The sequence below is a fragment of the Populus trichocarpa genome, chromosome 8 (assembly GCF_000002775.5).
Source record: "Populus trichocarpa isolate Nisqually-1 chromosome 8, P.trichocarpa_v4.1, whole genome shotgun sequence".
Lineage (NCBI taxonomy): Eukaryota > Viridiplantae > Streptophyta > Magnoliopsida > Malpighiales > Salicaceae > Populus > Populus trichocarpa.
The window spans coordinates 2,400,940-2,417,835 of record NC_037292.2 but is presented as its reverse complement, the minus strand read 5'-3'; the positions used below and the strand labels follow the sequence as shown (position 1 = coordinate 2,417,835).

The window sequence follows — 16,896 nt, the reverse complement described above, 5'->3', positions numbered from 1 at the left end:
GCTGTCAACTTGACAGTCTATAAATAAGATTTGAGGGCAGAAATCTCGCTAGAATCTAGTGCAGCCAGATGACTCTCCTCCACCCAATCCAGGTATCTTCCCTAAGGCGAATCGATAGGATTTGCCTATTTTAACAACAAAGAAGGTGATAAATATGTTGCAAAAACCCAATTAGATGGCATTTTCGAAGCTTAAAAACATTGCAGGCAATTGGTCACCGCAGCAATTGCAATAAAATGACAACAACTAATCACTAGCAAATTATATATATATTGATTCCATTTAATCCATTTAGACGTTTGAAACCGAATAATTGAAAACTCAAAAATAAATAAACGCCAATTTAGTAGATCAGATTCCAGAGAACAAGAGAGAAGGCAAAGTGTGTCGAAGGCCTTATGTATAATATAATAAGGTTTTGTATTTAATGTTAAATATTAAAAAAAAAAGGTTTTTATTGAATGTAATTGCTTGAGATTTGTAAAAATTTTACTCATGGATATGAATTTATAGTGGGAATGATTCTAAACACGCTGTCAGAATAGAGAGATAATTGAGCGAACAGAAATCAAAGTTGACAAGCAAAATTAGCAAGTAAAAAAAAAAAAGTTGTGACAAGATTTAAAAGTTCTGACCAGTTGTCAAAAAATAAAAAAAAAGAGGATAAAATGCTCAACCCGAGAGACATAACAAAGACACAGAAATAGACTCTAGATCAAAACAACACGCCACCGCCTATCAAGAACCCAGTTCTGTGAACGACAGCCACGCAATGACGATGATGACTTAAGACTATAGTTCTCGTACCAAACAGCTAGACAACCAATGAATAGACTAGTGACAAGAACCCACTCTTGATTTATATTATAGCATCTAGTTGCATCATCCTGCACAGTTCACTTGCCACCCTTCTTGGCAGCAGATTTGGTCACCTTAGCACTAGAAGCATCCTTTTTCTCCACGTTCTTGATCACTCCCACAGCAACAGTCTGGCGCATATCCCTCACAGCAAAACGTCCAAGTGGGGGATACTCTGAGAAAGTCTCCACCACCATGGGCTTCGTGGGAATCATCTTAATCATACCTGCATCACCGTTCTTCAGAAATTTAGGTTCCTTCTCCAACTCCTTCCCTGATCGCCTGTCAATCTTGGTGAGGATCTCAGCAAATTTGACAGCAATGTGACAGGTGTGGCAGTCAAGAACAGGGGCGTAACCATTTCCGATCTGCCCAGGATGGTTCATGATGATCACCTGGGAGGTGAAGTTCGCAGCCTCCTTGGCGGGATCATCCTTTGAGTTTGAGGCAACAAAACCACGCTTCAGATCCTTCACGGCGACATTCTTAACGTTAAATCCAACATTGTCACCGGGAAGAGCCTCTTGGAGTGCTTCGTGGTGCATCTCAACAGACTTAACTTCAGTAGTTAGTCCAGTTGGCCCGAAAGTGACAACCGTACCAGGCTTGATGACACCAGTTTCCACACGACCAACTGGGACCGTTCCAATACCACCAATCTTGTACACGTCCTGAAGGGGGAGACGGAGGGGCTTGTCCGAGGGCCTCTTGGGCTCCTGGATCTGGTCGAGGGCATCGAGGAGAGTTGGTCCCTTGTACCAGTCCAGGTTGGTGGACCTCTCAATCATGTTATCACCCTCAAATCCAGAGATAGGCACGAAGGGAATCTTGTCTGGGTTGTAACCGACTTTCTTCAAATAGGATGACACTTCCTTGATAATTTCATCGTACCTAGCCTTGGAGTATTTTGGAGTGGTGGCATCCATCTGTGATAGCATAACAAATCTACTTTAGTTTCAACTACCTCAAGCTTCCAAATTCCAGAATTTCACAACCAAAATTCTAAAACAAGGTAGGATAAGGAAAATGAAATGACTGGTGTAACTTGAAATGTGCACAAGCATACCTTGTTACAGCAGCAGATCATTTGCTTTACACCAAGGGTGAAGGCAAGAAGAGCATGCTCACGGGTCTGACCATCCTTGGAGATACCAGCCTCAAAACCACCAGTGGTAGAGTCAATGATGAGGACTGCACAGTCAGCCTGGGAGGTTCCGGTAATCATGTTCTTTATAAAGTCACGATGTCCAGGAGCATCGATGACAGTGCAGTAGTACCTGGTGGTCTCGAACTTCCACAGAGCAATATCAATGGTAATACCACGTTCACGCTCAGCCTTGAGCTTGTCAAGCACCCAAGCATACTTGAATGACCTCTTGTTCATCTCAGCAGCTTCCTTCTCGAACCTCTCGATGACACGCTTGTCAATACCTCCAAGCTTGTAGATCAAGTGACCAGTGGTGGTCGACTTTCCAGAGTCGACATGGCCAATGACCACGATGTTGATGTGCGACTTCTCTTTGCCCATACTTATGTAATAGAGTTGAGCTGTCATATATAAAGGTTATAAGAGTTAAGAACAAAACACTGGGACACTGAAACCACGTAGAGAAAGTAAGCTCAAATATGCAACTGGGTCTACTTGTAAAATACAGAATAATAACAAATTCTCTAGGGGTAAGATGCAAGTACTCGGACCACAAATCAATCGAAAAAACAATGTTTAAGCCAACTTCAAATATATCTTAATATTTAAAATACTGAAACCCAAAATAAAAATAAAAAATACTTTCTATTTAGCAGCAGCATATCATTTTGAAGATACACATTTGTATAGCAATTTAAGATTATTAATCAGTTAAACAGAAAATCATAAGTTTATTTTAGTGACAGTGCTTAAACTAATTGAAGAAAATCATAGAATCAATACAGGAATCCTTTTAGATATATCAAAACCAACACAGAAAAAACTAGATCTAAATAAAAATCAACGACGATGTATGCCAGTAACATTCACTGAGAAAACCGTAAATAATCTAAAGAAAACAAGAAAGGCACGAAGAATCAAGAACCAAGACTTTTCTAAAATTAAAGGCTGATAAAACTGATTCAAAACACAGATGCTTAACAGAGAAAAAAGAAACAACATTTTCTTGTTTACGATAAGAGGAGCTAATCAACAAGGACATGTGAGAGAACAGGAGAACATCGAGAATCGAACCTGAAGAGAGGCGCTAAAACCCTAGCCGCGAGAGAGGAGAAGCAGGCTAATACAAGAACAGGCAGTGAGCGAGAGAGAGGGAAACTGACAGGATTTGTAGACGTATTTATATTACCCTGGTGATATTTCTGTTTCCTACAATGACCTCGTTGTGAAATATAATCACCGTCATGTCCTCGCATGCATTGGTAATTTGGCAAAATATCGAGAACGCTTTTAACTAGCCTTCCCATTTTTGGAATTGGGAATAAAACAAAATAATAATTGATAATATTGTATTGAAGATGCCTTGTTTTTTGGGTTTGCTGATTTTATTTTAATAGTAATAATAAAGAGAATAAACTAAAAAAAATTACATGCTTGTAGAAAAATAAGTTCTGATAATAAATATTTTTTAAAGTGTTTTTTATTTAAAAATATATTAAAATAATATTTTTTTTATTTTTTAAAAAATATTTTTTACATCAAAACTATTTTTTTGTTAAGTAATTATCCTAGACAGTAAAGGTACAGGATTCAACTTTAATGCTGCACTTGTGGTTTTGAAAACTGTTTAGTTCCATGTCAAGTCCCTCCTCTCAGGCTTAGGAGTATTATAAGTAAATATTATCCTGGTCTCGTGCAGGAACGAAGCTGTCATTTAGTTACTATTCTATAATAGAAAAGATTGAGAAAATGAAGATAAAATAAAAATAAAATTGTGTTGGTAATGATATATAAGATAAAATAATTGTTTTTTGTATCATATTTGATTATAGTGAATAATACATAAAACAAATATATAAAAAAATCTATTTTATATTGACTTTACGGGTTGATCCGGAACCTAATTTGGTTCGAGTTTAAAAAAATAAAGGAAGAATTAACTCGACCTGATCTGATAAAAAACTCAAGTCAATTCGGGATAAAACATGGGTCAAAAACCTGTTGACTTTTTTGAATTTTTTTTTGTCAAAATAAGGTTGTTTTGAATTTTTTTTAAAAAAAAAATGGATCAGTCGAGTTGACCCTCCCGCCCGTGACCTAAACCTTGTCCCAAGTCAACTTTGTGTCGGGTTTTAAAAATAAAATAATCACTTTTATATATACATCGACTCATGTTAACCTGTGTTGACCCTCCCTGCCTGTGACCCGATTGACTTCTAAGTCGAGTTTTAAAACTATGGTAATAACAATTCTTATCTTTATATTGACTCAAGTCAACACGGGTTGACCCTCCTAATTCTGATTCGGTTTTTGCTCCAGGTTGACCCCCAAATCAAGTTTTTAAGTTACAATAATAGCTACTTTCATTTTATGTTGACTCGGGTCAACTTGGGTTTGCCCTCTTAACATGTGACATGAGCCTTACTTCGGGTCGACCTCTAATTCGAGTTTAAAAATTGTGATAACAGTCATTTTCATCCCGACGTTGACCTGGGTCAACAACCAACCTTGCTCATGACCTGGGCCTTATCCCGAGTAGACCTTCAAATTGAGTTTTAAAACTATAATAATAATCACTTTTATTTTTATGTTGACTCGGGTCAACCTAGCTCGTGACCCGAACCTCTACTAGTGACTCGGACTTTGCTCCAGATCGACTCACAAGTCGGATTTTAAAACTATGATGATAATTATTTTTATCATTGCATGTCCTGGTTGGACAAATCTAGAATTGAGAGTTTTTTACAATAAAATTTTAAAAATAAAATATATTTTATCTTGAGATATGTTCTTATTATATCTCTAAAGAATATAAATTTATTTTAAAAATATATTTATTTTTATATTTTTATCTATATTTTTTCTACCATATATATTTTTATTATCTTTGTATTTTCATCCTCAAATTAGAGTTAAAAAGTTTTATACAAGATAAAGTGTTTTGCTGTTATGAAGCATGAAAGTCAACCACTTCTAGAATCCGATACTGCTTGCGCTTAAGGGAACAAATACTGGATTCCTGACATCCCATGTCCGAGAATCATAAGGAAATATTCAAGGTAGCTTTTGTAATTTAATTTATTTTTTAAAATACTATTTAAACTGTTTTTCTATTTGAAAAAAAAAATATTAAATTGATTTTTTAAGAATATATTAATGTAAAAAATAAAATTTTTTATTTTAATATCATTTTATTTAAAAAAAAAACTACATCAAATCATCAAACTTGCTTCAAATCAAATCAAATAAATCATCAATCAACCTATATACAGTAAATAATATTTCTTTTCAAACAGACAACAACAAAAAAAAATCCACCTTGACGTTACATTTGTAAATTTAAAAGCTATTTAATTGTGCTCTAGTTCTCCCCTCAAAGTTCGGTACACAACACAGATAAAATGAGATAATCCTATAATTATCCAATATATATAATAAGATGAACTAAGCTTCAATATAATAACAGTTGTTTTTCAAAATATTTTTTATTTTAAAACACATTAAAATAATATATTTTTTAATTTTTAAAAAATATTTTTGACTTCGACACATCAAAATGACTTGAAAACATCAGAAAAATATTAATTTAAAATAAAATAAATTTAAATTTTTTTAAAATACTTTTAAAATACAATGCAAAACACAGAACACTTCTCCTCTCCTTGATATTTCGAAAGAAAATATACCGCATGCATCAAGTGAAAATAGATCTATTCCACTTCGATTTGAAAGAATATTAATGTTTTTTTTTTTTTTTAATAAGATGGTATTTCATGACGACTTGGATTCTATACGGAACATTCGACCAACCATCGTCGACCCATATAAAGCAGGGTCGGGTCAAGTAGAAGGTTTTTTTCTTCCATCGGGCAACCACCCTACAAGTCAATCCGTCTTTTTCATGTAACCATGGAGCTTCTTTTCGCATTTCACGCAGTGTCTTGTGAATTCATTTTAAAAAAAAATCAGAGAGAAAAAATCAACGCAAGTAATAGTTATGTTTTACCAACCCCTTTTATTTTCTAGTGTGTTTAAAAATATATTTTATTTAAAAAATATTAGATTAAGATTTTTATAGTCATTATCGATGATTTTAACTTATTGGTATTAAATATACAAAAAAAATCTAAATAATAATTATCTAAAAATATTTTTTAAAAATTACCTTGCATTATTACAATGCTGGACTCGCAAAATCATGTTACACTGCGTTAAAGATTCCTAGTTCAATCCATCCAAGAGCTTCTTCTATAACTACAACTCCTTCACTCAAGCAGCATTTACACTGCGTTAAACCGCCCCTCACTCAGGGGCTCTCTGCTGGGTGCTATACTCACATTATTAGCATCAGAGCTTGCAAATGTTCGCGGGCAAGTGTTTGGGATCTTGTCATTGCGCGTTCGTGCTTGGAAAACAATGAAATTAAATGGGAATTAGCTTTTACCTGTTACTATATTTTATATTCACTCTTCAATTTAATTATTTTCAATTTATTCCTGTAAATAGCATCGTTGTTTATGTATCTTCTTGTCAGATAATTTCATCTAAATTAATAAAAATACTCTCACATGAAAAATCCAAACCTAACCTAATTTATTATTCCTGAATATATATATATATATATATATATATATATATATATATATATATATATATATATATATAAAATGACAGTTTGACAGCAATTGACTGTGGAGATATATATTGAAGATTAAACTTAAATTGTAAGTACAAATTAAACTAACATTCCAAATTAAAAAGCGAGAGGAGGATAATTGGATGTTGCCGAATTGTAATACATTGAATCTTTCCCTTAAACCAAGGGATGAAGTGGGTTCCGACCTGGAAGTCATTGGTATATGATCAGATATTCGAAGTACCTTCATGAGTGGATAATGTCCTAAAACCCGCTGGCATAGGAGAAGCCGCTGTGCTCTGTTTTAATCACTTTTCCTTTTAATAATGTTTGAAAAATCCAAGTAGTTGAATAGTACTTCTAGACTTATCGTTTATATTCAGAAAAAATAATTACATGAGGTTTTTTAAATTATATAAGATTTTTATTTTTTTATCTAAAAAGATTTTTAACTTTAAATTTTCTTGATTCCCATCTAAATAAAAAGTTCTATAAACATATCTATTTTTATAATATGTCTCTTTAAAATGAAAATAAAATTTATTATTTATTCTTTTCTTTTTATTTACTCGAATCTCTTTCATTTCGTTGATTTTATCAGGATTCTCCTTTTCTTCTAAAAAGAGGGAAGAAAAAGAATCTTTTTCAGTGGATCCCTCTTGTTCATGTTTAGTCACTTTCATTTCGAGAGTTGTTTCTATTTTTATATCTGTAATAATTAGTTAATCAATAAATTTTAGAAATCAATCACGTCCGATGGGCTTATTTTAAAGGAATTTTTTGGATTCACAAGAGATTTTTTAATCTATTTTATTTATACCCATCATCTTTATATATTTTTGTGTTTATTCAGCAGCCGATCTTAAACATCCTACAATGGCCGTCGTTGACTACACAACAAATAGCTCAAAAACAAGCAACTTGAAAACGAAAACATGTAAAAACAACGAATCTGTGCACCATCCGTGAACATCTAAGCATACTGTCTCAAGATTCGATTTTTCCTGCGTGATAAATTCCATCGACTTAGCTTGTCGCCTACTAAACCTATTCGGATGACCATTTGAATTCAGCTCGTGATACCAAGCTATCATCATCACGTATTATGAATTATTTAAGGCAAACACTCCGAAACGGCGATCATTGATAAATGACCTAGTTTCCAAATAGCAGGGAATATTTTGGTTCCAATACAGACGTTCACAAGATAATGGTTGGACGGCCAGGATCCACATTGCGCAATAACGACCAACGCAAAACAAAGGGAGAAATTGATGTGCTTCAGAGGGGGGCACCTAACAGCTAAATCAATCAGCTATAGAAAGCATTAGAAATCGTAGCAGCACAAATACGAGGTAACATGACACCCATATAAGAGTTTATAATCCTAAAGTAACATATAAACAAAAAAGAAAGATCCATAAGACGAAACATGCAGAGCCTGTAAACTACAGATTGAAAATGAGTAAACAGAACACTACAGAATCAAAGCAAAAAGCAAGATACAAGTTCTTAGCATCCAAATTTTCAAGACCTAAATTTCACGAGAAGCTCATGAAAAATATCTCCAAAATTTTAACTTGCGAGACAATAAGAAAATGCTGAAAATCAATTAAAACTAGAATCACGGAACCACCGCCGCCAATCAAGAGCCCAATTCCCTCAACTGCCTTTCGGAAGACATAAAACTACAATTCTCATCCAACATAGCTGATGGAAATTAACATCAACATGCAGGGCTCACTTGCCACCCTTCTTGACAGCGGATTTGGTCACCTTAGCACTAGAAGCATCCTTCTTCTCCACGTTCTTGATCACTCCCACAGCAACAGTCTGGCGCATATCCCTCACAGCAAAACGACCAAGTGGGGGATACTGTGAGAAAGTCTCCACCACCATGGGCTTTGTGGGAATCATCTTAATCATACCAGCATCACCGTTCTTCAGGAATTTAGGTTCCTTCTCCAACTCCTTGCCGGATCGCCTGTCAATCTTGGTGAGGATCTCAGCAAATTTGACAGCAATGTGACAGGTGTGGCAGTCAAGAACTGGGGCATAACCATTTCCAATCTGCCCAGGATGGTTCATGATGATCACCTGGGAGGTGAAGTTCGCAGCCTCCTTGGCGGGATCATCCTTCGAGTTTGAGGCAACAAAACCACGCTTCAGATCCTTCACGGCAACATTCTTAACATTAAATCCAACATTGTCACCGGGAAGAGCCTCTTGGAGTGCTTCGTGGTGCATCTCAACAGACTTAACTTCAGTAGTTAGTCCAGTTGGCCCGAAAGTGACAATCGTACCAGGCTTGATGACACCAGTTTCCACACGACCAACTGGGACCGTTCCAATACCACCAATCTTGTACACGTCCTGAAGGGGGAGACGGAGGGGCTTGTCCGAGGGCCTCTTGGGCTCCTGGATCTGGTCGAGGGCATCGAGGAGAGTTGGTCCCTTGTACCAGTCAAGGTTGGTGGACCTCTCAATCATGTTATCACCCTCAAATCCAGAGATAGGCACGAAGGGAATCTTGTCAGGGTTGTAACCAACTTTCTTCAAATAGGATGACACTTCCTTGATAATTTCATCGTACCTAGCCTTGGAGTATTTTGGAGTGGTGGCATCCATCTGTGATAGCATAACAAATTTACTTTGGTTTCAACTACCTCAAGCTTCCAAATTCCAGAATTTCACAACCAAAATTCTAAAACAAGGTAGGATAAGGAAAATGAAATGACTGGTGTAACTTGAAATGTGCACAAGCATACCTTGTTACAGCAGCAGATCATTTGCTTTACACCAAGGGTGAATGCAAGAAGTGCATGCTCACGGGTCTGACCATCCTTGGAGATACCAGCCTCAAAACCACCAGTGGTAGAGTCAATGATGAGGACTGCACAGTCAGCCTGGGAGGTTCCGGTAATCATGTTCTTTATAAAGTCACGATGTCCAGGAGCATCGATGACAGTGCAGTAGTACCTGGTGGTCTCGAACTTCCACAGAGCAATATCAATGGTAATACCACGTTCACGCTCAGCCTTGAGCTTGTCAAGCACCCAAGCATACTTGAATGACCTCTTGTTCATCTCAGCAGCTTCCTTCTCAAACCTCTCGATGACACGCTTGTCAATACCTCCAAGCTTGTAGATCAAGTGACCAGTGGTGGTCGACTTTCCAGAGTCGACATGGCCAATGACCACGATGTTGATGTGCGACTTCTCTTTACCCATTATGAACTGTTATACATAAAAAAGAAACGTTAAAAAAGAAGGCACCATAAAATCAACTACAAAGTTAAATTAACAAGGCACTAAGAGCCTAAACCAATAATAAAATTAACATTAAAATAACATATACAGAGTTAGAACAAGGAGACCAAAAACCAGAGTTTCACCAAATTAATAGATCTAAATAACAATCGAGGAAAACGAAATAAACCAAAATCAAGGGATATTTCTCTTATTAAAGATCATAATCACGGCGATTCATTTCTTAGATCTATATATCTATCCAACAAGAAAAAATCTCATGTCTGGCTAATTAATTCTTTATAACGTACTCCATTTTTCTTTGCCAAATGGATAGGTCAAATAAGGATTAAAAAGGGACTGTCCACGAAGTTTCAAACTTAAAACTCAACACTGAAACCGAAAAACACATAATAGGAAGACATAAATTAAGAAATCAACATAAATCTTAATAAGAAGACAGTAATCAACAAGTAATGATAATGCAATCCTTATGAAAACTATAATAGGAAACAGATAGGTGAAAGGGATCGAAGAATCTTACCTAGAGAGAGTTTTGATTAAACCCTAGCCGCGAAAGAAGATATGATAGGCAGAAAGAACAAAAGGAAGGAGTGAGGGGAGCAGGGTTAGGGTTTGTGGTATTTATATTACTAATGTTATAGTTTTAAATCCCAAAATGTCCTCGTTTTTCATTTAGACTCCCTAAAGTATCCTTCCGTTGCTTTTTCAACGAAGTCATATCTGAGACGCAGAAATGCACGTTTATATTTAGCAAGTTAATCATTGCCTCGGTTTTGTTTCACGCGCTATAGAAATGCGTGAGAGTGCTTGAGTCCACTTTCCAGTTAAAGGATTTGATAGGGTGTCGTGTCGTGTCGTGTCGTGGTGAAAAATTAGAGAGAGACTTGCTGCCAAAGGCAGACAACAGGCGCAGCTGTTCTGTTCCGGGCTTGATGTGGGATTTTATTTCTTATGGGCTAGACTTACTTGCTAGGTTGAAAAATAACGTGGTCCATTGGGCCTTTTTGGGTCAGGAAAGCCTTTAAGCTTCATTCTCATGTCTTCAAATTTTCGAATCTTTCGTGGCTTCCAAGGTTGATTTAAAAATATTTACAACCGCTAAATTCATAATAAATACTTAGATTGTGATTGTGGTTATTTTTTAAGTATTTTTTATATTAAAATACATTAAAATAATATATTTTTTATTTTTTTAAAATTATTTTTGAGATCAGTGCATTAAAACGATTCAAAGCATACAAAAAAATTCATTTTTAAAAAAAAATTGAATTTTTTGGGAACGCGGTTTGCACCGCGTTCCCAAACCCAAACATGCTTATTAGATATTGTTTGATAGACTGGACAAAATAATTTTGCTGTGAAGTTGTTTATTGTATTTTTGAATAATATAAAAAATAATTTTTGTTTTTTTCAAAATTGATCTAGTAGAGAAATTTTTGTCCAACTAAAAGAGATATGACTAATTTATCTAATCATCTGCACAAAGATTAATCTAGTTGATCCAGGTCAACCTAAAAATAAAAATAATTGTTATTATAATTTTAAATCTCGATTAGGGGCAAAACCATGATCACGGGCCGGGTTGATCATTACCCTGATCAACGTAAGAATAAAAATAATTATCATTGTAGTTTTAAAACTCGACTCATGGCCTGGTCTAGATCGCAGGTGGAGACCATTAACTTGAGTTAATAAAATGATAGAAGTAGTTATTATAGTTTTAAAAACAATTTAGGGTCATGAGCTAGGTTGACCATTAATCCTGGTCAATGTAAGGATTAAAATAGTTATTATTATAGTTTTAAATTCGACTTGAGAGTCGATCTCGGGCTAGGCTTGGGTCACAGATCAAGTTGACCATTGACATGAGCTGGTGTAAGGATAAAAATGATTATTATCATATTTTTTAAAACTGATTTGGAGGTCGATCCAAGGCCAGACTCAAGTCACATGTTGGGTTAATCATTGGCTTAGGTTTGCGTAAGGATAAAAATAATTATTGTTGTAGTTTTAAAACCCGATTCAGGAGTCAACTTGGAGCTATGTTAGGGTAGATTATTGATCCGATCAACACAAGAATACAAATAGTTATTATTATAAATTTAAAACTTATACTTTGAGGCCAACCCAGTGTTAGACTCGGGTCATGGGCCAGGTTAACCATTAACCCGATCAATGTAATGATAAAAATCTCTATTGTCATAATTTTAAAACCCAATTAAGAGGTCGAATTAGAGCAAGGCTCAAATCATGGGACAGGATGATCAACCTGGGTTGACCCAAAACAATATAAAAATAAAAATGATTATTATTATAGTTTTAAAATCTAACTTAAAGGTCAACCTGAGATAAAGCTTGAGACGTGACTTAGAAGGGTCAACTCGAGTTGACCTAAATTAAAAAAAAAAAGTCAAAACAACCTTGTTTTGACAAAAAAATATAAAAAAAATTAAAAGAAATTTTGGATTGTGTTTTATTTCGTGTTGATCCAAGTTTTGACTGGATCAAATCAGACCAATTATTCTTCTATTTTTTTTAAACTCGGAATGATCTAAATCTTGAGTTGACCAAGTCACTTCTAGTGTTTAGCAAACACAAAAATAAAACAAATTGTTTAATCTAATCCAAAACGCATCAAATACAACACAAAACAATTATTTATTCAATTCTATTTCCAATTCTATTCAGTATAATTAATATTATCCAGCATTACAAGCACTACCTAAATGAGGTGATGGATAACAATCAATTTTACATGCTAAATCTTCTCATTCTCCCTATTCAAACTATTTAATACCCCCATTTTTGGCTCCTGAACTTGGATCGTTCTTCATGTTATCACACACAGTCACACAGGTGAACCGATCACGAGAGCCATTGATTGCACCGACAATTCAAAACATTATCAATTCGTCATATAGACACGTGTATCCATTCCCGGTCCATGCTGACTAGCAAATACAAAGATGTTTTACTTCTTGAGTCATAACCCTTTTTATCTCGTAAATTAATTATATGGACGTCCCTCCACTCCCCCGTAGCAATGAAGTCATGAACTTTCTGCTGGTGAAGACAACCCCAGTCAACATTTCCACTTCAATTGCATGACTCAGTTCATAGCAAGGCGAGAGAGAGGGAAAAAAAAAAACCAGTTCTCAAACTCGGTAGATATAAATGCACTCCCATACGAAACATTAAGTTAAATCAATTGAAGAAAAGATAAACACATTTCCGCAACAAAACACAGTTCTTTTGAAGGGTGCAAGCAGCCGCTAAACAGCCGCCTCCTACATCTTGAACCTTAAGCCATAATCTTGGCGGACCTCACGTAGAGGCTATCAACAACCTTGCCAACATTGGAAATGGTCTCCAACGTAGCTGGGTAGATCGCATCTGTTTTTGGATCATCAAAAATGACGAGGCATCCAGCACCTTGGTCTAAAGTCCCAGCAAATTTTTTATCCAGAATCATCTGAGATAGTTTCTTTTCCACGTGATCTATGGGCAGTTCAATCAGATCTGCAATGTGAGCAATCTCAACCCTTGAGAATGGCTCGATCAACCTGCAAAGGTTCTGCTCTAGTAAAGTGTCATATAGGGATGAGAGATGCCGATGAACAATTGGATCTTCCTCTAGTTGGGCTTTAAAATCCCTAAGTGCAGTCTCAAAGAGCTTTAAGGAGCGTTTCGAATGAGCATCAGCAACAGCTTTCATTGCATCCAGCTCAGGCCCCACATACTGTAGCCCTGCTTTGGATGATATTATTCCTGCAACATCATCAGCTTGGCTCACCATTATTTTGCACAACAACATATACTTGAGGCTAAATACCGCTCGGGGATCTTCAAGAGCATTGAAAGCTTCAAATGCCTCGAAGAAGTAGCTGTAACCAGTTTTGTAATCCTTCTCTTCTGCATGAAGGATCCCGCTCTGCAAATCTATAGTACCCTGTTGAGCTGGTGGCACATAAATTGCATTGGCTGCTGTTCTTGCTGCTGTTAGTGCAGCCTTGGCTTTAGGGAGGTTTCTTAGAGAAAAGTGGAGCTTACTCTCCAGCAAGTCTATGTCCACAAGAAGAAGCTTGTCATCCAATCTTCTCACCTCCTTGATCAGGCCAGAAAGCAGGTTTAATGCTTCTGAATACTCTTTACTTTCCATCAATAGGGCTGCCAGTCTTGCTTCAACTCGCTGCCGAAGAAAAGTTCGCTTCTCAGCACGGGTCCACTGCACCATCTCTTTGCACAGAGAAATCTGGAGATCAGAAGTGCCTGGTATTTTAGCTACCGCATCAATTATCCCACGAACAATTTTTGCAGTTTTTGCCTTGGGAATCAATGCAAAAAAGGGCCTCAGCTGGGTCAGAAGGCTTCGAAGCTCCTCTGCCCGGTTCTCCTGTCTAAGAAGATCTGAGAGATTCGTGATGGACTGTTCCTTAATCCTGAGGGATTCAGGAGAAGATGATGGGCTCTCTAGTATGCGGTAAAAGATTGAAATGGATTCAGATGGATTTTTCGCCTCTAAAGCCTGAGCAATTGAATCCGTAGTTGCAGGGAGATACGAGGTTGACATGGTGAATGTTTTGAAATATCAAAGTCCTGCAAAATGAAAATTTATTTGATATGCGCCCTTGCCTCAAGCAATGAAAAAATGATGGTAAAGAATAAAAGTATGCATATGCCCCAAGAAGAACTGCTTGCAAGATATCCATCTAGAGTCTAGACAACAACACGTAGTGAATACAAAGGAAAGATTCCTGGCAGTAGCTACCTACACTAACAGCATAATAATGTTAAGACCTTTTGCTGCATCAGATTCTGAGTATTGTCTCCGTTAGAACCAATAACATCAGAGCTCACAACACTATTTCATCCCACAAAACAGAGAAAAAAACCAACAAAATCATGAAATCATTATTTTTAAAAAACCACTGATCTTAAGCAGGCAACTTTTAACACTCAATGGGTATCAAAATTTATCAAATTAGTATCCTTGGTTTCTTTTCTATGGAATCCTTAATTATTGTCTTACATTATCTTTGGCTTTTTTAGACAGAGTATTCATAGAATTCTACACAAATTATACTTGGAGGTTTTCTCAATCAGGCTACCAAAAACAATATAGAGAAACAGATAGACTAACTAGCTGAAAAAACAACAATATCACTGATCTTAAACAGACAACTTAAAGTCAAAGAGAGAAAAACCAACAACATCACAAAATCACTATTTTGAAAAGCACTGATTTAAAACAGCCAACTTCAAAACTCAATGGGTGTCAATGAACGCAAATTATACTTGGAAGTTTTCAAAATTAGGCTAACAAAAACAATATAGAGAAACAGATAGACTAACTAGCTTAAAAACTAGGATGGTTGGCAGTATTTCCAGGGAAATAAAAACTCATGTTCAATGAGGCTGTTACTATTCCATACCTGGGGGCATATGAGGATAGCACAGCATTCCAAGAGAGATGAGTAGCAGATGCTACTGTTGGAGTTAAAGTGCTTAAGATGATACACACATGGTTATCAAACTTGCAATTTAAAAGCAGGTTAAACAACTCAACGAACAAAAATAGGACCCACATAAAATCATGCAGCGATTATGCCTCAGCAAGATGGGATGGTCGAAATCACTTTTTTATCATGTTTTCACTAATTCTAAATTTGCAACTTCTCATTAAGGGAGACATGCAGCAGTATTTTCACTCCTGATGTAGTGGCTAGGCTTTCCAGATGTGAGAATGTGTGGCAATGAATGTGCCATGTTACCCACTTTTAATAAAATCATAAAGCAAGCATTAAAGGGAAGCTCAATCACTTCCTGACTTTTATTTTTTCTCCCTCCACTCTGTTTTCCATCAATCCTAAATGAAACCTCAAATTATGCACTACATGTCCCCTACAGATGAATCTCAAATGCAGGCTTTAACCAACCAAACCCTAGTTCCCTCAACAATCAACAAATAACAATTTAATTAATCGACCAACTTAAAATTCCAGTCTGTAATAATCAAAGCACTCATCCCCCTAATAGGTCAAGACTAAAGCCCTACATTCAAATCGTACTCAGTAGAGATGCCAAAGGAGAAAAAAACACCGTTTATGTCTAGCAGACTGGTTGGGTTGAGCGGAAGCGTTAAGCTAACTATAGGCACACTTAAACTGTCAGTGTGTAATCAACACAAAACTGTTATCAATTAATACTGAAACCAAGCCCCTGTTCCGCACAAACAAAAATATTAACAGTTTTGATGCAGATCCAAAAAATTGAAAGCCAATGAAAATACGAAACTACTCTGAAAAAAAAGTTTAATCTTCATCCGGACCACATTTAGAAGGTAACCTAATTCGTGCAAAAATCAGAGATACAGCAAGAACAAGTTCATAGATTGAAATGATTGATGCAAAGAGAGAAACCACGTAGATTGTAAGAAGTGGAACGTACCCGTGAACAGAAAAGACCGAGCTTGCTGCTGGAGTAGATCGCGTCCGTCTGCTTTTCCTGCCTGTGTTGAAGAGGTGGTAGGGGGGTGAAGCCAAGTGAAGTCTCTGATAGTTTTATGATGTGCCCCTTTATTTGGGATGACTTGTTGCGTGGGCAAACTCTTCAGCTGTACTTGGACCTGAAGCCCAATAATTTTAAGGCCCGTTGTAAATAAGAGGTTCCGATTCGTTTTCAACACGACCAAATTGCAATAATTTGAGAATATATAAAAACCGGGTTTACAAGCTCAAGTGTCCCTCTACTTACTTAATTTGTTTAATGTGGCCCTCCATCAAATATTTTTTTTATGAGGCCCTTCTATTTGTGCATAGTTACTCAAGGCACCAACAACAAACGACTTCACTCTTAAAATCAGCATTAAAACCGAAAAGCATATAACAAATCTTCGATTAATAAGAAGTAAAACAAATAACAAAATTTTAATTAGACAACGGTAATTAACAAAATAAATATTCTATTTATACTTTTAGGTTCTC

The 16,896-nt window shown here is 36.1% G+C and overlaps 2 protein-coding genes and 1 long non-coding RNA gene across 9 annotated transcripts; 1 reads left to right on the top strand and 2 right to left on the bottom strand.

The window, feature by feature from the left end:
- Positions 1-574: 574 nt before the first annotated feature.
- On the bottom strand, positions 575-10,580 carry LOC7457880 (elongation factor 1-alpha). Of its 7 annotated transcripts, none has more exons than XM_052455029.1 (4): positions 10,434-10,580; positions 9,775-9,877; positions 1,925-2,289; positions 575-1,784 (listed from the first exon to the last, which is right to left on the bottom strand). In XM_052455029.1, exons 2-4 carry the CDS (start codon positions 9,869-9,871, stop codon positions 897-899), a joined length of 1,350 nt encoding a protein of 449 aa, XP_052310989.1. In that variant the 5' UTR covers positions 9,872-9,877; positions 10,434-10,580; the 3' UTR covers positions 575-896. The 7 variants fall into 7 exon arrangements, with proteins under 7 accessions (XP_052310989.1, XP_052310990.1, XP_052310991.1 ...); XM_052455030.1 differs by lacking the exon at positions 1,925-2,289 and adding an exon at positions 8,418-9,269 and having other exon boundaries at positions 575-932; positions 9,410-9,877; positions 10,434-10,579; XM_052455031.1 differs by lacking the exon at positions 1,925-2,289 and adding an exon at positions 8,570-9,269 and having other exon boundaries at positions 575-1,084; positions 9,410-9,877; positions 10,434-10,579.
- On the top strand, positions 1,040-8,831 carry LOC127905632 (uncharacterized). Its single transcript, XR_008059837.1, has 2 exons — positions 1,040-1,188; positions 8,674-8,831. It is a non-coding gene; the product is annotated as an uncharacterized LOC127905632 (long non-coding RNA).
- A 2,473-nt stretch (positions 10,581-13,053) lies between the features above and the next one.
- On the bottom strand, positions 13,054-16,516 carry LOC7457878 (26S proteasome non-ATPase regulatory subunit 11 homolog). The gene is made up of 2 exons (XM_002311069.4): positions 16,361-16,516; positions 13,054-14,509 (listed from the first exon to the last, which is right to left on the bottom strand). The coding sequence occupies exon 2, from the start codon at positions 14,481-14,483 to the stop codon at positions 13,215-13,217; it is 1,269 nt and encodes a 422-aa protein (XP_002311105.1). The 5' UTR covers positions 14,484-14,509; positions 16,361-16,516; the 3' UTR covers positions 13,054-13,214.
- Positions 16,517-16,896: the final 380 nt, after the last annotated feature.

What these genes read in the sequence shown, in the direction of transcription:
- LOC7457880 (XM_052455029.1), bottom strand. Translation starts at nt 9,871, where the DNA reads ATGGGTAAAGAGAAGTCGCACATCAACATCGTGGTCATTGGCCATGTC. An exon ending in CTTGATCTACAAGCTTGGAG is followed by an intron (nt 2,290 to 9,774) that starts GTATTGACAAGC and finishes ACAAGCTTGGAG; the next exon opens with GTATTGACAAGCGTGTCATC. An exon ending in TGATCTGCTGCTGTAACAAG is followed by an intron (nt 1,785 to 1,924) that starts GTATGCTTGTGC and finishes ATGCTATCACAG; the next exon opens with ATGGATGCCACCACTCCAAA.
- LOC7457878 (XM_002311069.4), bottom strand. Translation starts at nt 14,483, where the DNA reads ATGTCAACCTCGTATCTCCCTGCAACTACGGATTCAATTGCTCAGGCT.